At 36.2% G+C, this 23178-nt stretch overlaps 1 protein-coding gene across 3 annotated transcripts in view; it reads right to left on the bottom strand.

Moving 5' to 3' along the window:
• LOC150103228 (uncharacterized) overlaps nucleotides 1–23178 on the bottom strand; it is a 196078-nt gene that overhangs the window by 117110 nt on the left and 55790 nt on the right. For all 3 annotated transcript variants that reach the window (XM_090397353.1, XM_090397355.1, XM_090397354.1), the window contains one exon: nucleotides 138–333. In XM_090397353.1, coding sequence (XP_090253479.1) covers nucleotides 138–333 — 196 coding nt within the window. The remainder of the gene's footprint in view (nucleotides 1–137; nucleotides 334–23178) is intronic.

Below are 23178 nucleotides of genomic sequence, written 5' to 3'. Positions count from 1 at the left end.
TATTTTAAAGAATTCCTGTTGCAAAATTATATTTCATTTAAGATGTCAAAACAGTCAGCATTTCAAAATTGCTTCCAAGTCTCTGCAATATGAAAAATCCAAATTTATTAAAGGCAGAAATTTTAACCTTACCTTACCTTCTACAGGTAGATTCTCTACTAAGCCTTCTGGGAGTGCTTCTTTTTTCCTAGGAGAACTCAAGGCTGATATACATTCAGCTAACCGATCAATTTTTCTAATTGAAATCATCACTCTTGGTCTTTCCATTCTGTGATGAAGAGTTTCATAAAAATCTAATGGCTCTTCATTACCAGAATCTTCAGAATCACTTTTCTGAAAGTTCATGTGAAAAAAGCTTCAAAAATATGAACAGAAAAATCATGAGCTAACAGTTGGAGGCATTTAAAATAAGAATGCTCTTATTATATAAGTGTATATATTAAGAAAATTGTTTTTCTGCAAATGCAATAAGAGGTCTTTACTGTAAAATTTATTGCATATAATTATAACATATAAGGGGGGGGAAATATATGAGTTCTACCTTTTGTGGTAATACCCTTATATACCAATGAACTTTTACTGAATTTAATGCAGACATCATAGAATCTAGTCAGAGCTGCTTATTTTATATCTACAATAGACACATCTCTGAATCAAATCATCTTTTATTTTATAATATCCACAATATTTTAATTACATGTGAAAACCTACCATGCATTTCTTGCCATGGGTGGGTTAAGGTAAGATAATCCACAAATTCTTCTCTAGAGACCAAACACTGAACTTTTTCAAGCCACTTGAGGTTTCTGATAAGTGGAACAATTTTGCACTAGGCAACAAATTGAATACTGTCTAAAGACATTAAAAAAAAACACATCTTAAGTGGGATTCAAACCAACAATGTGTTGGCTGAAGAGTGGTGATGCTATCCACTCAGCCAACCAGAAACTTAATAACTTATTAATCTGACACACACACACAGTAAGTCTTCAATAAGTGTGGAATGATTATGGCATAACTCTATGACTGTTATAACTGTTCATGCTCACAGCAAGTTATGCTACGTGCATTCCTAAGACCCTTGTATAAATGAAAATCATGTAAACGAAACCCAATTTCCTCTTAAATACTTGTAAAGTGGGGATGGGGACAATTCTGTCACCATTTAACAATTTGTTTGGTCTAATTACATTATATAAACATTAAGTAAACATTTTTAATTAACATGCTTTTGCATTACTCCTTATCATGGCAGGTTTTGTTCTAACATTATGGACATTCTGACACACTGTTCTACATTGCACCAGCACCTATCACTTGAATGCTATTATTAAGAGAGACTACTTATCAATAAATTCACTCTGCACCGAAAAAAAATGTACTACAATATTATCAATTTAATTAGTAGTAATGTCCAAAAATCTAACAAATTATGCTCACAAGAATTATTAACAATTAAAATTTATTTAATATAAGTGGATTAACCTCTGCTAATAAAATTCATATGAAATACTGTACTTAAAAACTAAGGTCATAATAAACATGGATTCAGACTTAAGCAATCTAACATTTGGCCATTTTTATTTTCATGTCCAACTTGAAGTTACAAGCATACCACTTAAGATTGAATTCTATATAAACAATGACTTTCTATATATATAATTAATTTTGTTTACTCCAAATCCAATTTTTACTAGTATGCTTGCATGGATATGTGACAAAATTCTCCGTGTCTGGTAACGATCTACAGCATATTAATTTTATTCTTCAAACAGAAAAGGTATATCATAGTTAATTGGAAAAAGACAATCAAGATGCAGACCAAAAAGAACTTGGTTAGAATCTTTGAAGGAAAGGTCACAGCTATTGAGCTTCAGAGAGAGCGAGACGACAGAAATAGCCAACGATAGAGCCAGATAGCAAAGATTTGTTCATAGGAGACTCAACCCATCATATGATGGATGAGAAAGAATAATTTTAATTATATGATTCCATTCAAGGCTATATTTGGTAATTCTCTGGAGACATCCAAACCATTTTAATTCTGTTTAATAAAAATTATAGCTATGATATCTAATCTATAGTTTAATTTATGTGTGACTTGCTCATTTGTTTGGGTTCTGACCAGCGAGATTTATTTGAATGCTCCGATTTTCTGCATTTCTTTCTGATTGAGTCTCCATGTCTCAACTCCAAACATTGCCATAAATATGATAATTGTTTTATAGAATTTTAGTTTGAGGCTTTTTGAAATGTTATTTTTTCATATTTTAATTTATTCATTAGACCATCCTTTGTTAAGTCTGTATTTTACTATTTCTGTGTTGTCAAGGTTGAGTAATGAGACTACCAAGATATATCAATGGCTTTACTTGTTCAAGTATATGATTTTCTAAATCATATATACTTGAACAAGTCTCTATTTTCATTCTTTTAGTTTTGATTAGATTGATTTTCTTTCCAAAAATGTTGCACTCTACATTCTGCAAGAATATTGTTTGCATATTTAATATGATTGATATTCCTGTTTTTTTTTTCTCCTCCACCCACAAGAAGTTATTGGTAAACCTATAGTACAGTTGTATCATGGGTGGGCTAAGAATTTTTTTCCCCAATTTTATATATTTGGTTATAACTTATTTTATTATTTTTTGCAGTCTGGAGACCAAAGATGAAACTTTTTCAAGCCACTTCAGGTCTCCAATAAACAGTGCAGTGGTCTCACACCAGGCAATGAAATTTCTTTGTAGACCTGGTTCTTTGCCTATGGTTTTGCATATTTCTTTGGGATAGTAAATAAATTTGGTATGAGTAGGCAAACTCTGCTTAACTTATTTTTCTACTTTGAATTTGTCTGTTTTTATTTTATTAAATTTGACAGTTCTTTGATATCTTTATAATTTATAATCAAAGGATGTTTCTAAATCTAACAATATAGATTTTAAGATGTTTAGTTTGTTCCTGTCAATGGAATTAAATGCTTGTTTGAAGTCAATAAAACTGCAGCATATAAGCTGTATATGCCCAATACTTTTCAGCAAGGAATATGGTCTATAGCAGACTTCCCAGGTCTGAAGCCTGCTTGATCTTCTCCTACTTCTCATTCATTAGTCTGGATTCTATTTTATAATAAATTTAGTTTAATCCTTTATCCAAGTGGGAGCAAACAAAGTTTGTGCCTGAAAACATCAGGACTGATGCAAGGTGGTTCATCTGTTGGCAAATCGTAGCAAAAGTGGACCAAGCTCTTATCACTCCTTGTCTCAGCATCTCCCATAATGCAAAGCACATCTCCTTGCAGACATGTATAATGCTATGCATTAAGGGAAGGGCCACTACCCAGACCGGTTTCTACCTTTATTGAGGTCTCGTCAGTGGGAGGCAGACCCAGAAGTGGTGACACTAAGGCAGAAGCAATGGAGAGGTCATATTTACCTATATGAGTTACCAACCGTGTACCACCTTATTATTAAATTACTCTGGATATAGAGAAAGATGTTGGAAATTTATTGTGCACTTGGTTAGACTATAATAAATTTGGTTTAATCCTTTATCCAAGTGTACCTTCCTGCATCCAACAGATGCACCACCTTGCCTCATTCCTGAAGATATTTTCAGGTGCAAACTTTGTTTACTCACATTTGGATAAAGGATTAAACTAAATTTATTATAGTCTAACCAAGTGCAAATTAACTTCTAACAGGATTCTTTTTTGTATGATGAGTGTGAAGATTTTGTAGCTGTGATTTATGTTATGGGTCTATAATTTTCATTCTTTTTCTTCCTTTTTTGAAAAGTGGTATTATGATGCCATCTTCCAGTCATCTGGATTTTCACCTGTATACAGTGTTTAATCAAAAGTTCAAGCAGGAAACTGATGGCTGCTATGCCACTATATTTCCACAGTTCAGTAGGAAGTTAATCATAACCAGGATTTAGATAAGTTCACTTGATTTATTGTATTCAAAATTTCTTCTTTCATTACAAATGGCACTTTTTTTTTCACTTTCTGTCTCTACATTTTTATTTTTATAGTCTTCTTCTTCTTCCCTCCAGAAAATTATCTGGTAATCACCATCATCATGCTTTTCAAGAATGTTGACCTAGAGTGGCCTGTTACAGCCTTAGAAGTCACTGTTGAATCTCTTTAGAGGATGTCCTGGTTTTCTTTTCCTTAATGGTTTGCAATTTAAAGCTTGTTTGGTAATCTTTGTTTTCATTCTTTTAACATGTTCCATCCATTTATGTTTATATTTTTTAATTTTTTTCTATTCCTGATTCAATTTTTTCATTTTTATTTTTTAAATTACCTGGTAATATTCTTTCCAATGTCTTGAATTGTTCCAGTTTCAATATCATTTTTAGTTGTCTGTTCTGTGGTGTTTTTTGTTAATTCTTTTATAATTTTATATAGTCTTGATATCATTCTTTTATTGGCTTCTTTACACATTTGTGCTTTTCCTTCCAACCAAGCATTTTTGGCAAATTTGCACATTCTATCTATTTTGTTTTCTTGTCTTTTATAAGGGTGCTTATTTTCTTCTGTATTTTCTCTGTTCAAAGTATTTTTTTTTTTACAGATCTTTTTTTTCTTCTAAGGTTTCCAAAATTTCTGTGGTTATCCACTTGTTATTTTCTTTAATTGTTGTACCAAGTGTTTTTCCTGCAGCATTTTTACCTAACTGCTCTACCCTATTTCCATATATTTTCTACATTGCCAAAGGTTTTTTTTTTTTAACTCCGTTTCTATTATGCTTTTATAGTTTTGTACAGTTATGTCTTTCAGTTTTGTTATGTTAATAGTATTGTTTAGGATCTTTGGTTTCCTGTTTTTAAATTTCAACTTAATTTTTGCTGCTAGTAATTCATGATCAGAGTCAAAATCTGGTTTCTTTAGTATTCTTATATGATGGATTGAGGATTTCCAGTTATGATCAGAATATAATAAATACAATTTTTAATCATACTATCTGAAGATAACCAAGCATTTTTATGTGATCCTCTTTGGAAAAATATGGTGTTCGTGATGAATAGATTATGTTTAGAGAATTCCAGCAGTCTTTCACTACTTTCATTTCATTTAGCTTACCAGAATTTCATTTCGTGAAAAACTATACAACACGCTCAACGAACAGTGACAGACTCCATGCACTAAGCGTATGATGTTACGTGACAGTTTTAATTTTACTCGTTTTGACTGTGCTACTCCACTCTTCTTTTTTACTAGTAAATGGTATTGTACCGACTTTCTTGTACTGAAGAAGCCAGACAGAATAGCTGGTGAATCTTGTTGACAATTGTTTAGATCTTTTAATATTTATGGTCAACTAATAGGGGTGCTTAAGGGTCAAAGCTGTATAACTGAGAGGAGACCTCCACATAGCCTTTAAAGGAATGTGGAGAACCGACCAGGGCTTTTGACCTAATGTCCAATCCTCACCTTCTCGTGGTGCACCCTGTTGGGTATCTACATGAATACTGAACGAACGAGATTGGCTGGCAATTTGGGATTTAGCTAACCAAATTGTATTCTTATTAGTTAAACCAAAATAAAAAATGATGGTACAACATGACAAAATTTCATTCCGGCTGGGGCATTGCCCAGTTAAACAAGGCCCCCGTTGGTTCCGTCAGCGAACTATGGCGAACAGTGAAAAGTCAGCTACTGGAACAAATCTGAAAGCACACCCCAACTCAACATCACCAGAGTTAAAGATCGGTACTATCAACATAAGAATCCTGAATGGCAAAGAAATGGAGCTAGCTGAGGAATTAGATAAGTACCAGATCGACATAATAGGGGTGACTGAAACAAAAAAGACAAAAACTGGTGATATCTTTCTGAGGAATAAATACAAAATGTAATATTCAGGCAATGACAATCAAGCAAAAGAAGGAGTAGCCATAGTATTCAACACAAAATACGAGTCTAATCTTCTTGAATGGCAGACAGTCAAGTAGAGTGATGTGGGCAAATATTAGAATGAGGAACTGGACAATGAGACTTATTTGTGCCTATGGTCCCACAGAAGGCTCTACTAAGGTAGAAGTGGAGGAATTTTTTGATGCTTTAGAAAAAAAGCAACCGACATAATGAAAAAGGAAAAGTTGGTCCTTGTTGAGGATCTAAATAGCAGAGTAGGAAATGATTGTCAGACATACAAAAATATTTTGGGAAAATTTTGAGAAAAGAGCAAAGCTAATAATAATGGCAAATATCTGTTGGATTTCTGCTCAGGACATGGACTGGTTATTACTAACAGCATGTTCCAACATAAAAATGTCCACAAATTCACATGGAGAGAAGAGGCTAGGAATAAGAAAAGTCTCATTGACTATGTTATTGTTGATAGTGACGTTTTCTCCCTGGTGCAGGACACCAAAGTGTACAGAGGATTTGAAATTGGGAGTGATCACTATTTAGTCTTGAGCAGGATAAAATTGAATTTCACATTGAAAAGAATAACATGTAAGAAAGTTTTAAAGCGAATAAAAGTTGAGCAGCTCTCAGATGTTAAGTGTAGACTAAAATACACAAAGATTATTGAAGAAAAAATGAAAGAGTTTGAGAACAGGAATCAAACCTTGGAGATTCAGTGGCAAGCATTGAAGAAAGTCCTGATCGATTTAGCTAGAGAGGCATGTGGTGAAGTTGTCTGCAAAGATAGAAAAATTAGAACTCCATGGTGGACACAGGAAGTTAAACAGACAGTGAAGGAAAAGAAGAAAGCATATCAAAAGTTCCTGGCAAATAAGTCAGCTTGTGCTCTTAGAGAATATAGAGACAAATGCAAGAATGCTAAACACTGTGTAAAACTAGCTAAACAAAAGTCATGGGAGGACTTTGGCAAGAATATAGAAAATAAATATCAAGAAGGTGGCAAAATATTCTGGAGGTTGTTGAAGAAGCTTAGGAATGGAGGAAAGAGTGCTGTAAAAGGAGTTAGAGATGATAAAGGTGACATGAAAACGGAAGAAAAAGATATCCTTGAAGTATGGAGTAATTACTTTGAAAAACTGCTCAATGAAACAAGCAGTGATGACAGCACAGCGGTATAAAACACTGACAAGGCATGCAGTCAGGAATACATATCCATACTTGAAGTAGAAAAAGCCGTCAAAGGCTTGAAATGTGGAAAGGCAGCAGGAGCAGATGATATTCGACCAAAAATGCTGAATTATGGTGGGATAAAAGTCTTACAATGGCTGCACTGCATAGTTCAGAAAGCCTGGACAGAGGGACAAATTCCCGATGATTAGAGTAGAGCTCTCTTAGTTATATATTTTATTTCCCATACATAAAAAGGGAAATAAAACTGAATGTGATAATTCCAGAGGTATTTCCCTAATAAGTGTTCCTGGCAAGATCTATGCAAGTATACTTGAGAAACGATTGAGAAGAATTGCGGAAGAAAAGCTGGGTGAAGAACAAGCTGGATTCAGGGGAAATAGTGGTTGTCAGGATCAGATTTTCACTTTACGACAAATAGTCGAGAAAGCAAGGAATATAACAAAGATATGTATTTAAGTTTTGTCAATTTGGAAAAGGTATACGAGAGAAGCTATTCTCTCATATACCTTTTGCCAAGAGAGAAGCTATTCAATACACTACAGTTATATGGCGTCGATGGGGAATTATATCAAGCAATACTTAGTCTTTATTTGAGTTGTAAGTCAGCAGTTAGAATTGAAGGAAGTACATGAAAATGGTTTAATGTTAAATCTGGTGTGAGACAAGGATGTACATTATCCCCTCTGTTATTCATTATCTGTATGGATCACATTATGAAGGAAAGTGGTATTAAACATGATATCAAAATTGGGAATGTTAATGTCAGCTCTTTGCTTTATGTGGATGATGTTATACTTCTTCTTTTTTTTTTTTTTTTTAAATTTTATGGAATTTACAACCGTGTTAAAAAAACTTTTTTATTATCCCAACGTTTCAATCTTCACATCTAGATCATCATCTGGAGTGTACATAAGTATACAGAACAAGCTGAGTTACATCATTAACTGTGTAAGCTAGGAAACAATGATTTGATCACATGTTATTCTACTGTCGTGACCTCTGGTGAAAAAAAAAATAATAAAATAAAATAAAATAAATAAAAAAATAAACTAAAATAAAAATTTTTACATCAAGCTAAATTCTATTTTTACAATGACAGGAATAAACATTCTTTTAGATGGTTTTCTTTCATAAACAATTGGTGTCCTATTTTTAGTATTACAATTCCTATTTTTGATTTACAATACTGGATTTTCTACAGTCCTGTTTCTAGTTGTTCTTGGTGAGGAAGGTCGAATATATACCTTCCATATGTTTGGGATTTTTAAACCATCGTTGTTGTTCAGATTGGGGTGGTTGCTGATAATCTTGCAGGCTTCCCTGAATTTCCGTTCATACCATGTTCTAGTGTGATGTAGACAGCTGGTAGTTTTCCAGTCAATTCTGTGTAAGGTATTCAGGGCATGATCAGAAAGGCCAGCTTCACCATAATTATTATATTTAATGTGTCGTTTATGTTCTTTTTGTCTAATAGGAATAGTGCGTCCTGTTTCTCCTATATATGGTATGTTGCAAGTAAAATAAATCCAGTATACCCCAGGGTGAGCTAGTGGAGGTAGTGGGTCTTTGGATGAGTTGAGCAAGTTTTTTAATTTTGCAGGAGGTTTAAAGGTGGCTTTAAGGTTGTACTTTTGTAGTACTCTCTTTATTTTGTCTGATTTTTCTTTAATGTAGGGAATGGTTATAGTTTTACTGTAGTCTGGTTTGTCTTTGTTTTTTATTGTGGTTTTGTAGAGAATTCTGTTCATAGTATTTTGGCTGTATCCGTTTTTTTTGTAGGTTATTACGGATAATTTTAAACTCTTCTTTCAGTGCCTGTTCACTGGAACAAATCGTCTGAGCTCTGTTTTTTTAACGTGTTGATGACACCTAGTTTTTGTGTTGGGTGGTGGTAGGAGTTAATGTGTATATATTGTCCCGTATGTGTCAGTTTTTGGTAAACAGTGAAGGAAAGATTGCCCGAGGGAAGACGTGTGACAAGCATATCTAGAAACGGAAGTGTGTTGTGTTTTTCAATTTCAATTATGAACTGTATGCGTTTGTGTTGTTTGTTTAGGTGGCTAAGGAATGTGTCTGATGTCTGGCGGCCATGGGACCAGATCGCGAAAACATCGTCAACATATCTAAGCCAGACTTTGGGTTTTAGAGGGGAGGAATCTAGGGCAAGTTGCTCAAAATGTTCCATGTAAAAGTTAGCAAAGGGGGGGGGGGGATAATGGCAAGCCCATGGCTGCGCCTTCTTTTTGTAAGTAGAAGGCGTTTTGCCATACAAAATAACCCGACCGTAATACGCGCACAAAAAGCGCCATGATATCTGGAGGGAATTTGTTTTGTAGAAGGATTGTGTCATTTATTGGGACATTCGTAAAGAAGGCAGAGATGTCAAAACTGACTAATAAATCATCTTTTTCTAATGTAATGTCTTTGATGATGTTTATGAAGTGTTGTGTGTTTTTGATATAGGAGGGGGAATGACCTACCAACTCCAGAGGAAGACCAAGATATAGGTGGATTTATATGGTACAATGTGCCTTAGACGATAGAAATATAAGATCTGATAATGTTGGAGTCTTGACAAGTAACAGACTGATTTGGAGGAAAATTGTAGATAGGAAGTTAGTAATGGTGTAATTTTTTCATGTAGTACTATCATATCCTGTACACCTATTGAGGGTACATGGCAGGAATTTGATGATGATGACGATAATAAACCAAAAGAATATAACTCAATTTTAATGTTAAGTGGCCAAATAATTTAACAATAATGCATTAATTTCTCTCGTTCACCCCTAATTTACCTGTCATATCTTTCATGTCTGATGTAAATCTTTGAACCTTGGCATTAAAGTATCCCATTACAATTATCATCATCATCAAATTCCTGCCATGTACCCTCAAGGGGTGTACAGGATATGATAGTACTACATGAAAAAATTACATCATTATTAATTTCCTATCTACAATTTTCCTCCTAATCAGTCTGTTACTTGTCAAGACTCCAACCTTATCAGATCTTATATTTCTATCGTCTAAGGCACTTTGTACCATATCAATCCACCTATTTCTTGGTCTTCCTCTGGGTCGTTTTGCTGCCAACCTGGCAGAGAACACTTGTTTTGCTAATCTTTCCTCGCCCATTCTGTTTAAGTGACCATACCACCTGAGATTAGCTCTGCTAACACATTCCTGGATGCTTACAATGTCAAGTTCTTTCCTAATATCCTCGTTTTTAATATGATATTGCCATTGATGCCATCTGTTCACGCCTCTAATCTTTCTCAGGACTCTCATATCTGTGGTCTCTAGTCTTTGGTCAAGTGTTTTACTTCTGACCCAACTCTCAGATCCATAAGTTAAAACTGGTTTGAACACTGTCTTGTACACAGCTAATTTAGTGTTCCGACTAATTTCTCTCTTATTCCATATGAATTTATTCAATTGACTTCCCACCATACCAGCTTTGCTTATTCTGTTGTCTATTTCTATATTTAATTTACCATCTTCAGTAAAAATCGTGCCTAAATAGATGAAATGTTTTACTTATTCCACAGGTTCTCCATTCACAACACAGTTGACATTTTCAATGATTCTGCCTATTTTCATTGTCTTTGTCTTTTCATTGCTGACCTTCATACCATATTTTTACAACAGCTATTCAATTTAGTAAGAGAATCTTGCAGACTTGTAGCAGATTTATTTAGAAGTATAACATCATCTGCATAAAGCAAAGAGCTGACATTAACATCTCCAATTTTGATATCATGTTTAATACCACTTTCCTTCATAATGTGATCCATATAGATAATGAATAACAGAGGGGATAATGTACATCCTTGTCTCACACCAGATTAAACATTAAACCATCTTCCTGTACTTCCTTCAATTCTAACTGCTGACTTACAACTCAAATAAAGACTAAGTATTGCTTGATATAATGCCCCATTGAAACCATATAACTGCAGCGTATTGAATAGCTTCTCTCTTGGCCCCATGTCATATGCCTTTTCCAGATCGACAAAACTTAAATACAGATCTTTGTTATATTCCCATGCTTTCTCGACTATTTGTCGTAAACTGAAGATCTGATCCTGACAGCCTCTATTTGGCCTGAATCCAGCTTGTTCTTCACCAAGCTTTTCTTCCACAATTCTTCTCAACCGTTTCTCAAGTATACTTGCATAAATCTTGCCAGGAACACTCAGTAGGGAAATACCTCTGTAATTCTCGCATGCAGTTTTATTTCCCTTTTTAAAGATGGGTACTATGAGAGCTCTACTCCAGTCATCGGGAATTCGTCCCTCTGTCCAGGCTTTCTGAACTATGCAGTGCAGCCACTGTAAGACTTTTATGCCACCATACTTCAGCATTTCTGGTCAAATATCATCTACTCCTGCTGCCTTTCCACATTTCAAGCCTTTGATGGCTTTTTCTACTTCTAGAATGGATATTTATTTCTGACTGCATGCCTGGTCAGTGTTTTTTACCACTGTGCTGTCATCACTGCTTGTTTCATTTAGCAGTTTTTCAAAGTAATTACTCCATACTTCAAGGATATCTTTTTCTCCCATTTTCATGTCACCTTTATCATCTCTAATTCCTTTTACAGCACTCTTTCCTCCATTCTTAAGCTTCTTCAACAACCTCCAGAATATTTTGCCACCTTCTTGATATTTATTTTCTATATTCTTGCCAAAGTCCTCCCATGACTTTTGTTTAGCTAGTTTTACACAGTGTTTAGCATTCTTGCATTTGTCTCTATATTCTCTAAGAGCACAAGCTGACTTATTTGACAGCAACTTTTGGTATGCTTTCTTCTTTTCCTTCACTGCCTCTTTAACTTCCTGTGTCCACCAGGGAGTTCTGATTTTTTTTATCCTTGCAGATAAAATCACCACATGCCTTTTTGGCAGAATCAATCAATGTTTTCTTCAGAGTTTGCCACTGAATCCCCAAGGTTTGATTCCTGTTCTCAAACTCTTTCATTTTTTTCTTCAATAATCTTTGTGTATTTTAGCCGACAGTTCACATCTGAGAGCTGCTCAACTTTTATTCGCTTTAAAACTTTCTTACATGTTCTTCTTTCCAATATGAAATTCAATTTTATCCTGCTCAAGACTAAATAGTGATCACTTCCAATTTCAAATCCTCTGTACACTCTGGTGTCCTGCACCAGCGAGAAAACATCACTATCAACAATAACATAGTCAATGAGACTTTTCTTATTCCTAGCCTCTTCTCTCCATGTGAATTTGTGGACATTTTTATGTTGGAACATGCTGTTAGTAATAACCAGTCCATGTCCTGAGCAGAAATCCAACAGATATTTGCCATTATTATTAGCTTTGCTCTTTTCTCCAAATTTTCCCAAAATATTTTTGTATGTCTCACAATCATTTCCTACTCTGCTATTTAGATCCCCAACAAGGACCAACTTTTCCTTTTTCATTGTGTCAGTTGCTTTTTCTAAAGCCTCAAAAAATTCCTCCACTTCTACCTTAGTAGAACCTTCTGTGGGACCATAGGCACAAATAAGTCTCATTGTCTAGTTCCCCATTCTCATATTTGCCCACATTACTCTACTTGAGACTGACTGCCATTCAAGAAGATTAGCCTCGTATTTTGTGTTGAATACTATGGCTACTGCTTCTTTTGCTTGATTGTCATTGCCTGAATATAACATTTTGTATTTATTGCTCAGAAAGATCTCACCAGTTTTGGTCTTTTTTGTTTCAGTCACCCCTATTATGTCGATCTGGTACTTATCTAATTCCTCAGCTAGCTCCATTTCTTTGCCATTCAGGCTTCTTACGTTGATAGTATACCGATCTTTAACTCTGGTGATGTTGAATTGGGGTTTATTTTCAGATTTGTTCCAGTAGCTGACTTTTCGCTGTTCACCCTGTTTCCCTGGCGAAAACAACGGGGGCCTTGTTTAACCGGGCGACGCCCCAGCGGGCATGAAATTTTGTCATGTTGTACCATCATTCTATATTTTGGTTTAACCAATAAGAATACAATTTGGTCGGCTAAATCCCAAATTGCCAGCCCATCTTCGTCCGTTCAGTATCCAAGTAGATACCCAACAGGGTGCACCACGAGAAGGTGAGGATTGGACATTAGGTCAGAAGCCCTGGTCGGTTCTCCGCATTCCTTTAAAGGCTATGTGGAGGTCTCCTCTCAGTTATACAGCTTTGACCCTTAAGCACCCCCCCCCAATCACAATTAGGATATCCTTTTTGTTTGTTTTGTCAATGAAGTCTTGTAGTTGCAGGTAGAAAGTACCTAATTCTTCATCTTCATGTGATTGATCTGGAGCAAAAATTTAGATAATTTAGAAAAAGTTTCTTTTCCTTTTAATATAACTGTTATAATTCTTGAACCATGGTTAAGATGGAGTTCTGCAAGCAATTACTGACTAATACCAGGCATGTTAAAAAAAAAAAAGACCGAACTTTTGCTATAAAGACTATATTGCTCATTTTACAACAGTTTAAGCACTGCAAAGTTGTTCCCCTTTACTGGCAATACACTTTTCCGAACATTTCTTCCATTGTTGGAATGCTTCCTGGAAAGCACTTTCTATGATGGTGCGCAATTCTCTTATTGCATTTTCCTGAATCTCCTCTATGGTTTGGAAACGACACCCTTTCAAAGTGGATTTAAGTTTGGGAAACACAAAGAAGTCTGCTGGGGCTAAGTCCAGAGAATATTGTGGATGGTACAAAACGGATGTCTCTGATGTTTTGCCATATAGCTGTGGATGAGAGCAATGCATGAGCCGGTGCATTGTTATGGTGCAACACCCAAGTCAGGCCTCTTCCTGTGCACAACGCACTAAAAACTTTCTGGTACAACTCTTTGTTTACCATCTGACCACGTAGTACAAATTTATAATGGACGATGCCTTTCCAATCAAAAAACACAACCAACATCACTTGATCTTTTGACTGACTCATTCATCGACACTATAAATTTGTATTACAAATTTATAGTGTCGATTTCACACAGCTCATACAGTCTTCCCCGTATGCTTGATTAAACAAATGACATGTCTGTAAAATTTTTACCAAGTTTGCAGCAAAATTTCACACACATATTGTTCTTCAAGCTCTTTCATTGTCACTAATCTGACAATGAAAGAGCTTGAAGCTGGTGCATGTGCTCACTTCAGCGGATATAACTCTACGACTAACGCTCATAGCAGAATGGGGCGAATGGCAGTTTGTTGTCAAAACCTGCCACTACGTGCGCTCAGTATCTGCAGCATGCTCTCTGTGCCGGTTGGCATGCTATTTAAAAGGTTCAATCTTTTTTTGAACACTCCTCATATTGCTAATAATATTTTAAATCCTTTCTCGGTGGTGTTTCACTTCATTAAGCCTCTAACGTAAGATATCTTCTCTTCCTGAGTAAAATAATTTTCCATTCTTAAAATTTATCACACTAAGTGTGGTAAATTTTAAGAATGGATATATATATATATATGAAAAAGCTTTAATGACTGATACCTAGTAAATACCTTTTTCATATTATTCCAACCGAGTAAAAATGAATTCTGAGAAAAAAAAAAAAAAAAATATATATATATAGTACTATATTATACTACTGTAGTATATATATATATACAGGGTGTTCGGGATAAATTTGACAGTTTCGTAAGGAAAAAGAAAATCTTCTTTGTATCTATTAAATTTAATGAATTGACAAAAAAACATTACAGGCAGAGTTAATTACAATACTATCAACAAGATTTACTCAAAATAACCACCATTAGCATCGATCACAGCTTCAATTCTGCTTCGGAACCTCGAACAAGCTGATGCTACAGTCTCCCTGGGAAGGGCCGCAAAAACTGTTTTAATTTTATCCATTAACTGGGCTTTTGTATTACTGGAAGTGCGATTGGTGTCTTTTTCAACTGCGCCCCATACAAAATAATCCATGGGGTTAAGGTCTGGGGAGTTTGGAGGCCAAACATTTGGACTGGTGAAGTCGTAGAAATTTTCAGACAACCATTTTTGACTTTTCCCAGAGGTGTGGCAAGGGGTCGAATCCTACTGCCATACATACGGCCTACCATTTTCTAACCTTGTTATCCAGGGCTTGACTACAGTTAGCAACTCCACGAACAAAGCCCGAATTCCAATGCCAGGATTCTTCAACACCTGTTCCTGCAGATTTGAGAGGAATTCTGCTGTACGAATGCAATCAGATCGTCTGCTAGGGATCTTTCTTCTTGCTACATCCTCGTAGTCACCATTGCAAGTCTCTAGTTCATGCCTGATTGTTTTTACTGTATTCAGGGAGCATTGGGCAGCAGTCGTAATATCCTTATTTTGATGGCGGGCACAAATCATCATGATACAAGTTATTCTCTTCCATGATTCAGGTGGGTTCCAGCTATCCATCCTTTCTGACATCTTGTATATGAATGAAGAAGGGTCCAAACTTTTAAATGAAGAGAAGTGTGTGTTAATACATGTAACTTACGGAAAAATATAATTAATTATAAATATGTCAAATTTATCCCGAACACCCTGTGTATATATATATATATATATATATAGAGAGAGAGAGAGAGAGAGAGAGAGAGAGAGAGAAACAAATCTGAAAACAAACCCCAACTCAACATCACCAGAGTTAAAGATCGGTACTATCAACGTAAGAAGCCTGAATGGCAAAGAAATGGAGCTAGCTGAGGAATTAGATAAGTACCAGATCGACATAATAGGGGTGACTGAAACAAAAAAAGACCAAAACTGGTGAGATCTTTCTGAGCAATAAATACAAAATGTTATATTCAGGCAATGACAATCAAGGAAAAGAAGGAGTAGCCATAGTATTCAACACAAAATACGAAGCTAATCTTATTGAATGGTAGTCAGTCTCAAGTAGAGTAATGTGGGCAAATATGAGAATGGGGAACTGGACAATGAGACTTATTTGTGCCTATGGTCCCACAGAAGGTTCTACTAAGGTAGAAGTGGAGGAATTTTTTGAGGCTTTAGAAAAAGCAACTGACACAATGAAAAAGGAAAAGTTGGTCCTTGTTGGGGATCTAAATAGCAGAGTAGGAAATGATTGCGAGACATACAAAAATGTTTTGGGAAAATTTGGAGAAAAGAGCAAAGCTAATAATAATGGCAAATATCTGTTGGATTTCTGCTCAGGACATGGACTGGTTATTACTAACACCATGTTCCAACATAAAAATGTGCACAAATTCACATGGAGAGAAGAGGCTAGGAATAAGAAAAGTCTCATTGACTATGTTATTGTTGATAGTGATGTTTTCTCCCTGGTGCAGGACACCAGTGTACAGAGGATTTGAAATTGGAAGTGATCACTATTTAGTCTTGAGTAGGATAAAATTGAATTTCATATTGAAGAGAATAACATGTAAGAAAGTTTTAAAGTGAATAAAAGTTGAGCAGCTCTCAGATGTGAACTGTAGACTAAAATACAGAAAGATTATTGAAAAGAAAATGAAAGAGTTTGAGAACAGGAATCAAACCTCGGAGATTTAGTGGCAAACTCTGAAGAAAACACTGATTGATTCTGCCAGAGAGGCATGTGGTGAGGTTGTGTGCAAGGATAAAAAAATCAGAACTCCCTGGTGGACACAGGAAGTTAAAGAGGCAGTGAAGGAAAAGAAGAAAGCATATCAAAAGTTCCTGGCAAATAAGTCAGCTTTTACTCTTACAGAATACAGAGACAAATGTAAGAAAGCTAAACAGTGTGTAAAACTAGCTAAACAAAAGTCATGGGAGGACTTTGGCAAGAATATAGAAAATAAATATCAAGAAGGTGGCAAAATATTCTGGAGGTTGTTGAAGAAGCTTAGGAATGGAGGAAAGAGTGCTGTAAAAGGAATTAGAGATGATAAAGGTGACATGAAAACAGGAGAAAAAGATATCCTTGAAGTATGGAGTAATTACTTTGAAAAACTGCTAAATGAAACAAGCAGTGATGACAGCACAGTGGTAAAAAACACTGACCAGGCATGCAGTCAGGAATACATATCCATACATGAAGTAGAAAAAGCCATCAAAGGCTTGAAATGTGGAAAGGCAGCAGGAGTAGATGATATTCGACCAGAAATGCTGAAGTATGGTGGCATAAAAGTCTTACAGTGGCTGCACTGCATAGATCAGAAAGCCTGGACAGAGGGACGAATTCCCAATGATTGGAGTAGAGCTCTCATAGTACCCATATATAAAAAGGGAAATAAAACTGAATGTGAGAATTACAGAGGTATTTCCCTACTGAGTGTTCCTGGCAAGATCTCTGCAAATATACTTGAGAAACGGTTGAGAAGAATTGTGGAAGAAAAGCTTGGTGAAGAACAAGCTGGATTCAGGCCAGATAGAGGTTGTCAGGATCAGATCTTCACTTTACGACAAATAGTCGAGAAAGCATGGGAATATAACAAAGATCTGTATTTAAGTTTTGTCAATTTGGAAAAGGCATATGACAAAGTGCCAAGAGAGAAGCTATTCAATATGCTGCAGTTATATGGTGTCAATGGGGCATTATATCAAGAAATACTTAGTCTTTATTTGAGTTGTAAGTCAGCAGTTAGAATTGAAGGAAGTACAGGAAGATGGTTTAATGTTAAATCTGGTGTGAGACAAGGATGTACATTATCCCCTCTGTTATTCATTATCTATATGGATCACATTATGAAGGAATGTGGTATTAAACCTGATATCAAAATTGGAGATGTTAACGTCAGCTCTTTGCTTTATGCGGATGATGTTATACTTCTAAATAAATCTGATACAAGTCTGCAAGTTTCCCTGACTAAATTGAATAGCTGTTGTAATAGATATGGTATGAAGGTCAGCAATAACAAGACAAAGACAATGAAAATAGGCAGAATCATTGAAAATGTCAACTGTGTTGTGAATGGAGAACCTGTGGAACAAATAAAACATTTCAACTACTTAGGCACGATTTTTACTGAAGATGGTAAATTAAATATAGAAATAGACAACAGAATCAGCAAAGCTGGTATGGTGGGAAGCCAATTGAATAAATTCATATGGAATAAGAAAGAAATTAGTCGGAACACTAAATTAGCTGTATACAAGACAGTGTTCAAACCAGTTTTAACTTATGGATCAGAGAGCTGGGTCAGAAGTAAAACACTTGACCAAAGACTAGAGACCGCAGATATGAGAGTCCTGAGAAAGATTAGAGGTGTGAACAGATGGCATCAATGGCAATATCATATTAAAAATGATGATATTAGGAAAGAACTTGACATTGTCAGCATCCAGGAATGCGTTAGCAGAGCTAATCTCAGGTGGTATGGTCACTTAAATGGAATGGGAGAGGAAAGATTAGCAAAACAAGTGTTCTCTGCCAGGTTGGCAGCAAAACGACCCAGAGGAAGACCAAGATATAGGTGGATTGATAAGGTACAAAGTGCCTTAGACGATAGAAATATAAGATCTGATAATGTTGGATTCTTGACAAGTAACAGACTGATTTGGAGGAAAATTGTAGATAGGAAGTTAGTAATGATGTAATTTTTTCATGTAGTACTGTCATATCCTGTACACCCCTTGAGGGTACATGGCAGGAATTTGATGATGATGATATATATAGAGTACTCCCACGATGAGTCCTTGGACTCATTGGAGGTGTTACATAATAATTATATCTCACTTAATCCTCCCTAGCTCTTTGTTCATCAGTTTGGTCTTCATTGGTTTAAAAGGAGTACTTATGTTCAGTTTTAAGATGCAGATTATTTCTTGTGCTGACTTCATAGCATATTTCTCAACTGTTTCCTGTGTTCTAAAAACAGTCGCGTCAGCTTCCCCTGATGCAGAAGCATTATCCTTGCTCAGTAATAATTTTCTATCTGTAAGGGGTTTGGGCAATTCAATGCAGCTGGTTTGCCACTTCTATGCTGCATTTGGCTTCTAACTTTAGCTGGGCATGGTTAGAGAGAGAAGGCACACTCCTACTGCACAAGAAGAACAAAATAAGATAGAAAAGGTTCAACCCTAGCCTGTGAATACTCTTAATAGCATTGGTGTGTGTGTGTGGGGGGGGGGGGGAGTAAGAATAAAAGAAAGAAGGGTAGGATCAGTTTACAGATAATATAACATGTGCTCACTTTATGTGAATTAAGGCCTGGTTCAGCATCAGGTTCCTCAGGTTCAACACTCCCATACTAATTAAAGTGAACCCTCGAGAATTAAAATTATGAACATGAAAATCATATACTTTGCAACTGTTCTTCCAGTGCATCAAAGGCATAGATAGAAGAACAAAATAGGTTTGAAACAATACAGAACAGAAATGCAACAAATGGATGTCATTCAGTGCTAATGCTACTATCATTATGGGCTACTCCAAGGAGTCCTTAAACTCATCGAGGGAGACCCTAAACATCATGTCAAGAACTATCCAACATTTATGCAGTATCCACCATACTTTGCTTTGAACTCATTCACAGTCATCATACCCTCCCAACAGACTGTGGCAACCTAATCCACTCATTCACTGCTCTCCAAGCAAAAAACCTGGTGATAACATCCTTGCCAACTACACAGTTACTCAGTTTCCACAGATGGCCCCTAGCACATTTTCTGAAAAATTTCCTCTGAATTAATTTTGAAAAAAAAAAAAAAAACTCTCAGTAATTTGTATGTCTCAATCATATCACCCCTTTTCTACCTATCAACTAGTTTCTGTAACCCACAAATCTTCAACCTGTTCTCATAAGGTTCATTCCATAGACCTGCTACCATCTTGGTCACTTGCCTCTGGATCTTCTCCACCTCCTTGTTCACCAAGAAACTCTGATGGGGTCTTATCAAGACTCGATAAAGAGGAACAATAACCTGCTTGCCAAAGTATTCTTCAGTAAGCAAGTGATCTGATGAACTGCTTGAGCCACTTTTGCTATGTGTCCCCCCCTAAATTTTAACTCCCCTATCCACCTGCACTTCCAAGTCTCTGGCTTTGTCAATTTCCTGGAGTAAAGTTCCACCAATGTGGCATACAGCTGGTAATCTTTTCACTCCAAAATGCATAACCTTACACTTTGCCACATTAAACTGACCTCCATTCTCCTTTGACCAGTCTGGCAGACTGCCAATTTATCCAAATCATCCCGCAAAATTTTGACATCTGTATTAACTATTGCTCTACCCAACTTCATCGACAAATAACTGAATAGTTCCTCTCAGATCCTTTCCTATATTATTAATGTACAAATTAAACAGTAGCAGTCATTAAACAAAACTATGCGGCATGCCATTAGTCACAGGCCTTTTGAACTCTACTCCTGAATAAACTACTCTCTGACATCCCTCCATCAACCACCCTCTTATCCATCTCACCAACCCTATATCCAGCCCCATGTGCTGCAGTTTACTGATTAGAATTCAACATGATATCCTGTCAGCCTTTGCAAAGTCCAGCAGTATCACTGTAAACCCATTGCCTTTATCCAACTCAGCTGTCACTATATTATAAAATAAAACATGAACAAGTTACTGAGGCATGACTTACCCTTCACAAAACACCATACAGTCCCATTTCCATCTACCCATTCCCATATTTTGCTCTTGACCAACTTCTCCAATACTTTAACAACTCCTGATATACTGATTGGTTGGTAATTTGCTACATCAATCTTGGAGCCTTCTTTATGCAATGGAACTATTTTCCTCCTCTTTCCACCTCCTCAGGACTAACCCAGAGCTGAGACTTAGATTAAACAATATGGTCAAGGATACTGACAATTCTCTCACCGCTTCATGTAAAACTCAAGCTGGTATACCATCTAATTCCACAGCTGTATTCACATTAAGGTTCTTTCCCATATAAGCCTTTGGCTCTCTCTCTCGTTCCTGCAACATCACCACCTGGATGAAATACTCTTGCAAAGTGTTCATTCAGTAATTCTATTATTTAGATTGATTCAGTTACATCCATACCATCAGCATTCATTAAAATCATTCTGCCATATACATTACTTTACTTGCAACATATCGAAAGAACTGTTTGGGATTATCTTTAGTCTGCATTGCTAACTTCCTTTCGTACTCTACTTTTGCCTTTCTTACCACACTAGTTACCCCTTCTGGCATGTGGATTGTACTATTCATGTCACTTTGCTGCTTAAATTCCCTCCACAATTGTTTCTTTTTTTGCAGCTCCAGCTTAATGAATAAGTCAATTAACTTGATTAACTCTCCTGACTCCAGATGCAGTCTATCATTACCTCCCTCAAACACTCCTTTATCACTTTCCATGTGCTATCAACATCTGGCTCTTGCTATCAAATTACTTTAAACAGAGTTCATATATGAAGAAAGCCTGATAAAAATTAATTCAAAAATAATTATTAATATTGCATAGGATCCAAGCATTCAGAAAAATTATAAGTCCCAGCATTATCTTATATACTAAGTTACTGGTTACTGTGATTTTTATTTTGGAACATAATAAAGTTAATTTTACTTTACTGAAATTTTCTGAGGAATAGAAAAACATTTTTTTCAACTTACATACTACTTAGAGATAAAGTGCACGAAAAGCCTATGAAATACTGATCTGTAGATAATTTTTTCGCTTGGTTATAAATTAAATTAAAAATGCCAAGAAATTATATTCTTGTTTTATCCAAGTGCAAATAAACAAAGCTTGCACATGAAATTTCTTCATGACTAGGCTACTTGTATATAGAGGCTAATGACTCCCCATTAATTGCTTTAGTATTCCATAATGCAAAGCACATCCTTTTGGGTATGTATAATTATTATTATTCAGGCTTCCATAGAGTCAAGAGACTCATCATAAGAGGGTCTTAGGAAACACAAAGCCCATCATACCACTCCTTGAACTCATTGACTGTTCTTGCTCTCACCACTATTAGGCAATGCATTCCATGGTTCAACCACCCTCCATGCAAAGAAACCATTCCTCACCCTCTTGTTCACAGCTTCCTTCCGTAACTTCCAGGGATCCCCCCCCCCCACAATCATTCCCACTGTTCCACCAAGCAAAAGAATTCCCCAGTGTCCACCCTGTAACTGCTTCTCAACAGTTTAAAAGCCTCGATCATATCACCTCTCCTTCTATCCACCAACTCTGCAGTCCACATTCCCTCAGCCGATCCTCATAACTAACATTGTAAAGTCCTGAAACCATCTTTGATATCCCCTCTGTACCCTTTCCACAGTTAATTTATCCCCTTCAAATCCTGGGGACCAAATTTGAGAACAATAGTCTAAGTGTGGTCTGATCAGGGTCTTATACAACAAAATGATAACTTATCTCTGCAGGTCAGCATCCATCTCAGTATTGCAGCAATCCTCTGGGTTATCTTCACCACCTTTGCAATTATGCTCTCTAAATTTCAAGACTTTACATTTTACTGCATTAAATCGACCCCCCCCCCCATTCATTTGCCCTTCTGTCTAGTTTATTCAGATCCTCTTGCAGGGCTGCTACATCTGCACTATTACCGATAACCTTTCCCAGCTTCACATCATCTGCAAACAACCGAATATTCCCATTGCAATCCATTGACATAAAGGTTGAACAATACAGGTCCCAGTACTGAGCTCCATGTGGAACCCCCCAAGTAACCTCCTGCTTCCTTGATATTGCCCCACCATACACAACTCTCTGATACCTATCAGACAGCCAATCTAAACCCATGTGCTGCAACTTGAATATCAGCTTATCATGTGGCACCCTGTCAAATGCTTTTGCAAAATCAAATAAAATGGCAGTATATGCTTCCCTCATCAACTGCTCTTGTCACTTTATTATAAAAGGCAATCATATTACTAAAGCAGGAGTGCCTCTTAACAAATTCTCACAGATAACATTACCCTCATCTACCCAATGCTGTATATAGTACCTCACTAATTTCTCCAAGTCCTTAACTGCTGATGACACACACAGAAACTGGCCTATAATTAGACACTTCGTGTTTATTATTACTGCCCTTATGCAATGGCACTATCTTACCTTCCTTCCATTCCTTGGATTCCTTTCCCACAGCCAGACTTTCACTGAAGAGCCAGGTCAACGGAGCTATCAGTTCTTTAGCACATTCTCTCAAAACCCGT

The sequence above is a fragment of the Typopeltis vanoorti genome, chromosome 9 (assembly GCF_054136105.1).
Source record: "Typopeltis vanoorti isolate ZY-2024b chromosome 9, IOZ_Tvanoo_1.0, whole genome shotgun sequence".
NCBI classification, from domain to species: domain Eukaryota; kingdom Metazoa; phylum Arthropoda; class Arachnida; order Uropygi; family Thelyphonidae; genus Typopeltis; species Typopeltis vanoorti.
Note: the sequence above shows the minus strand (reverse complement) of the source record. Positions and strands in the feature narration are given on the sequence as shown.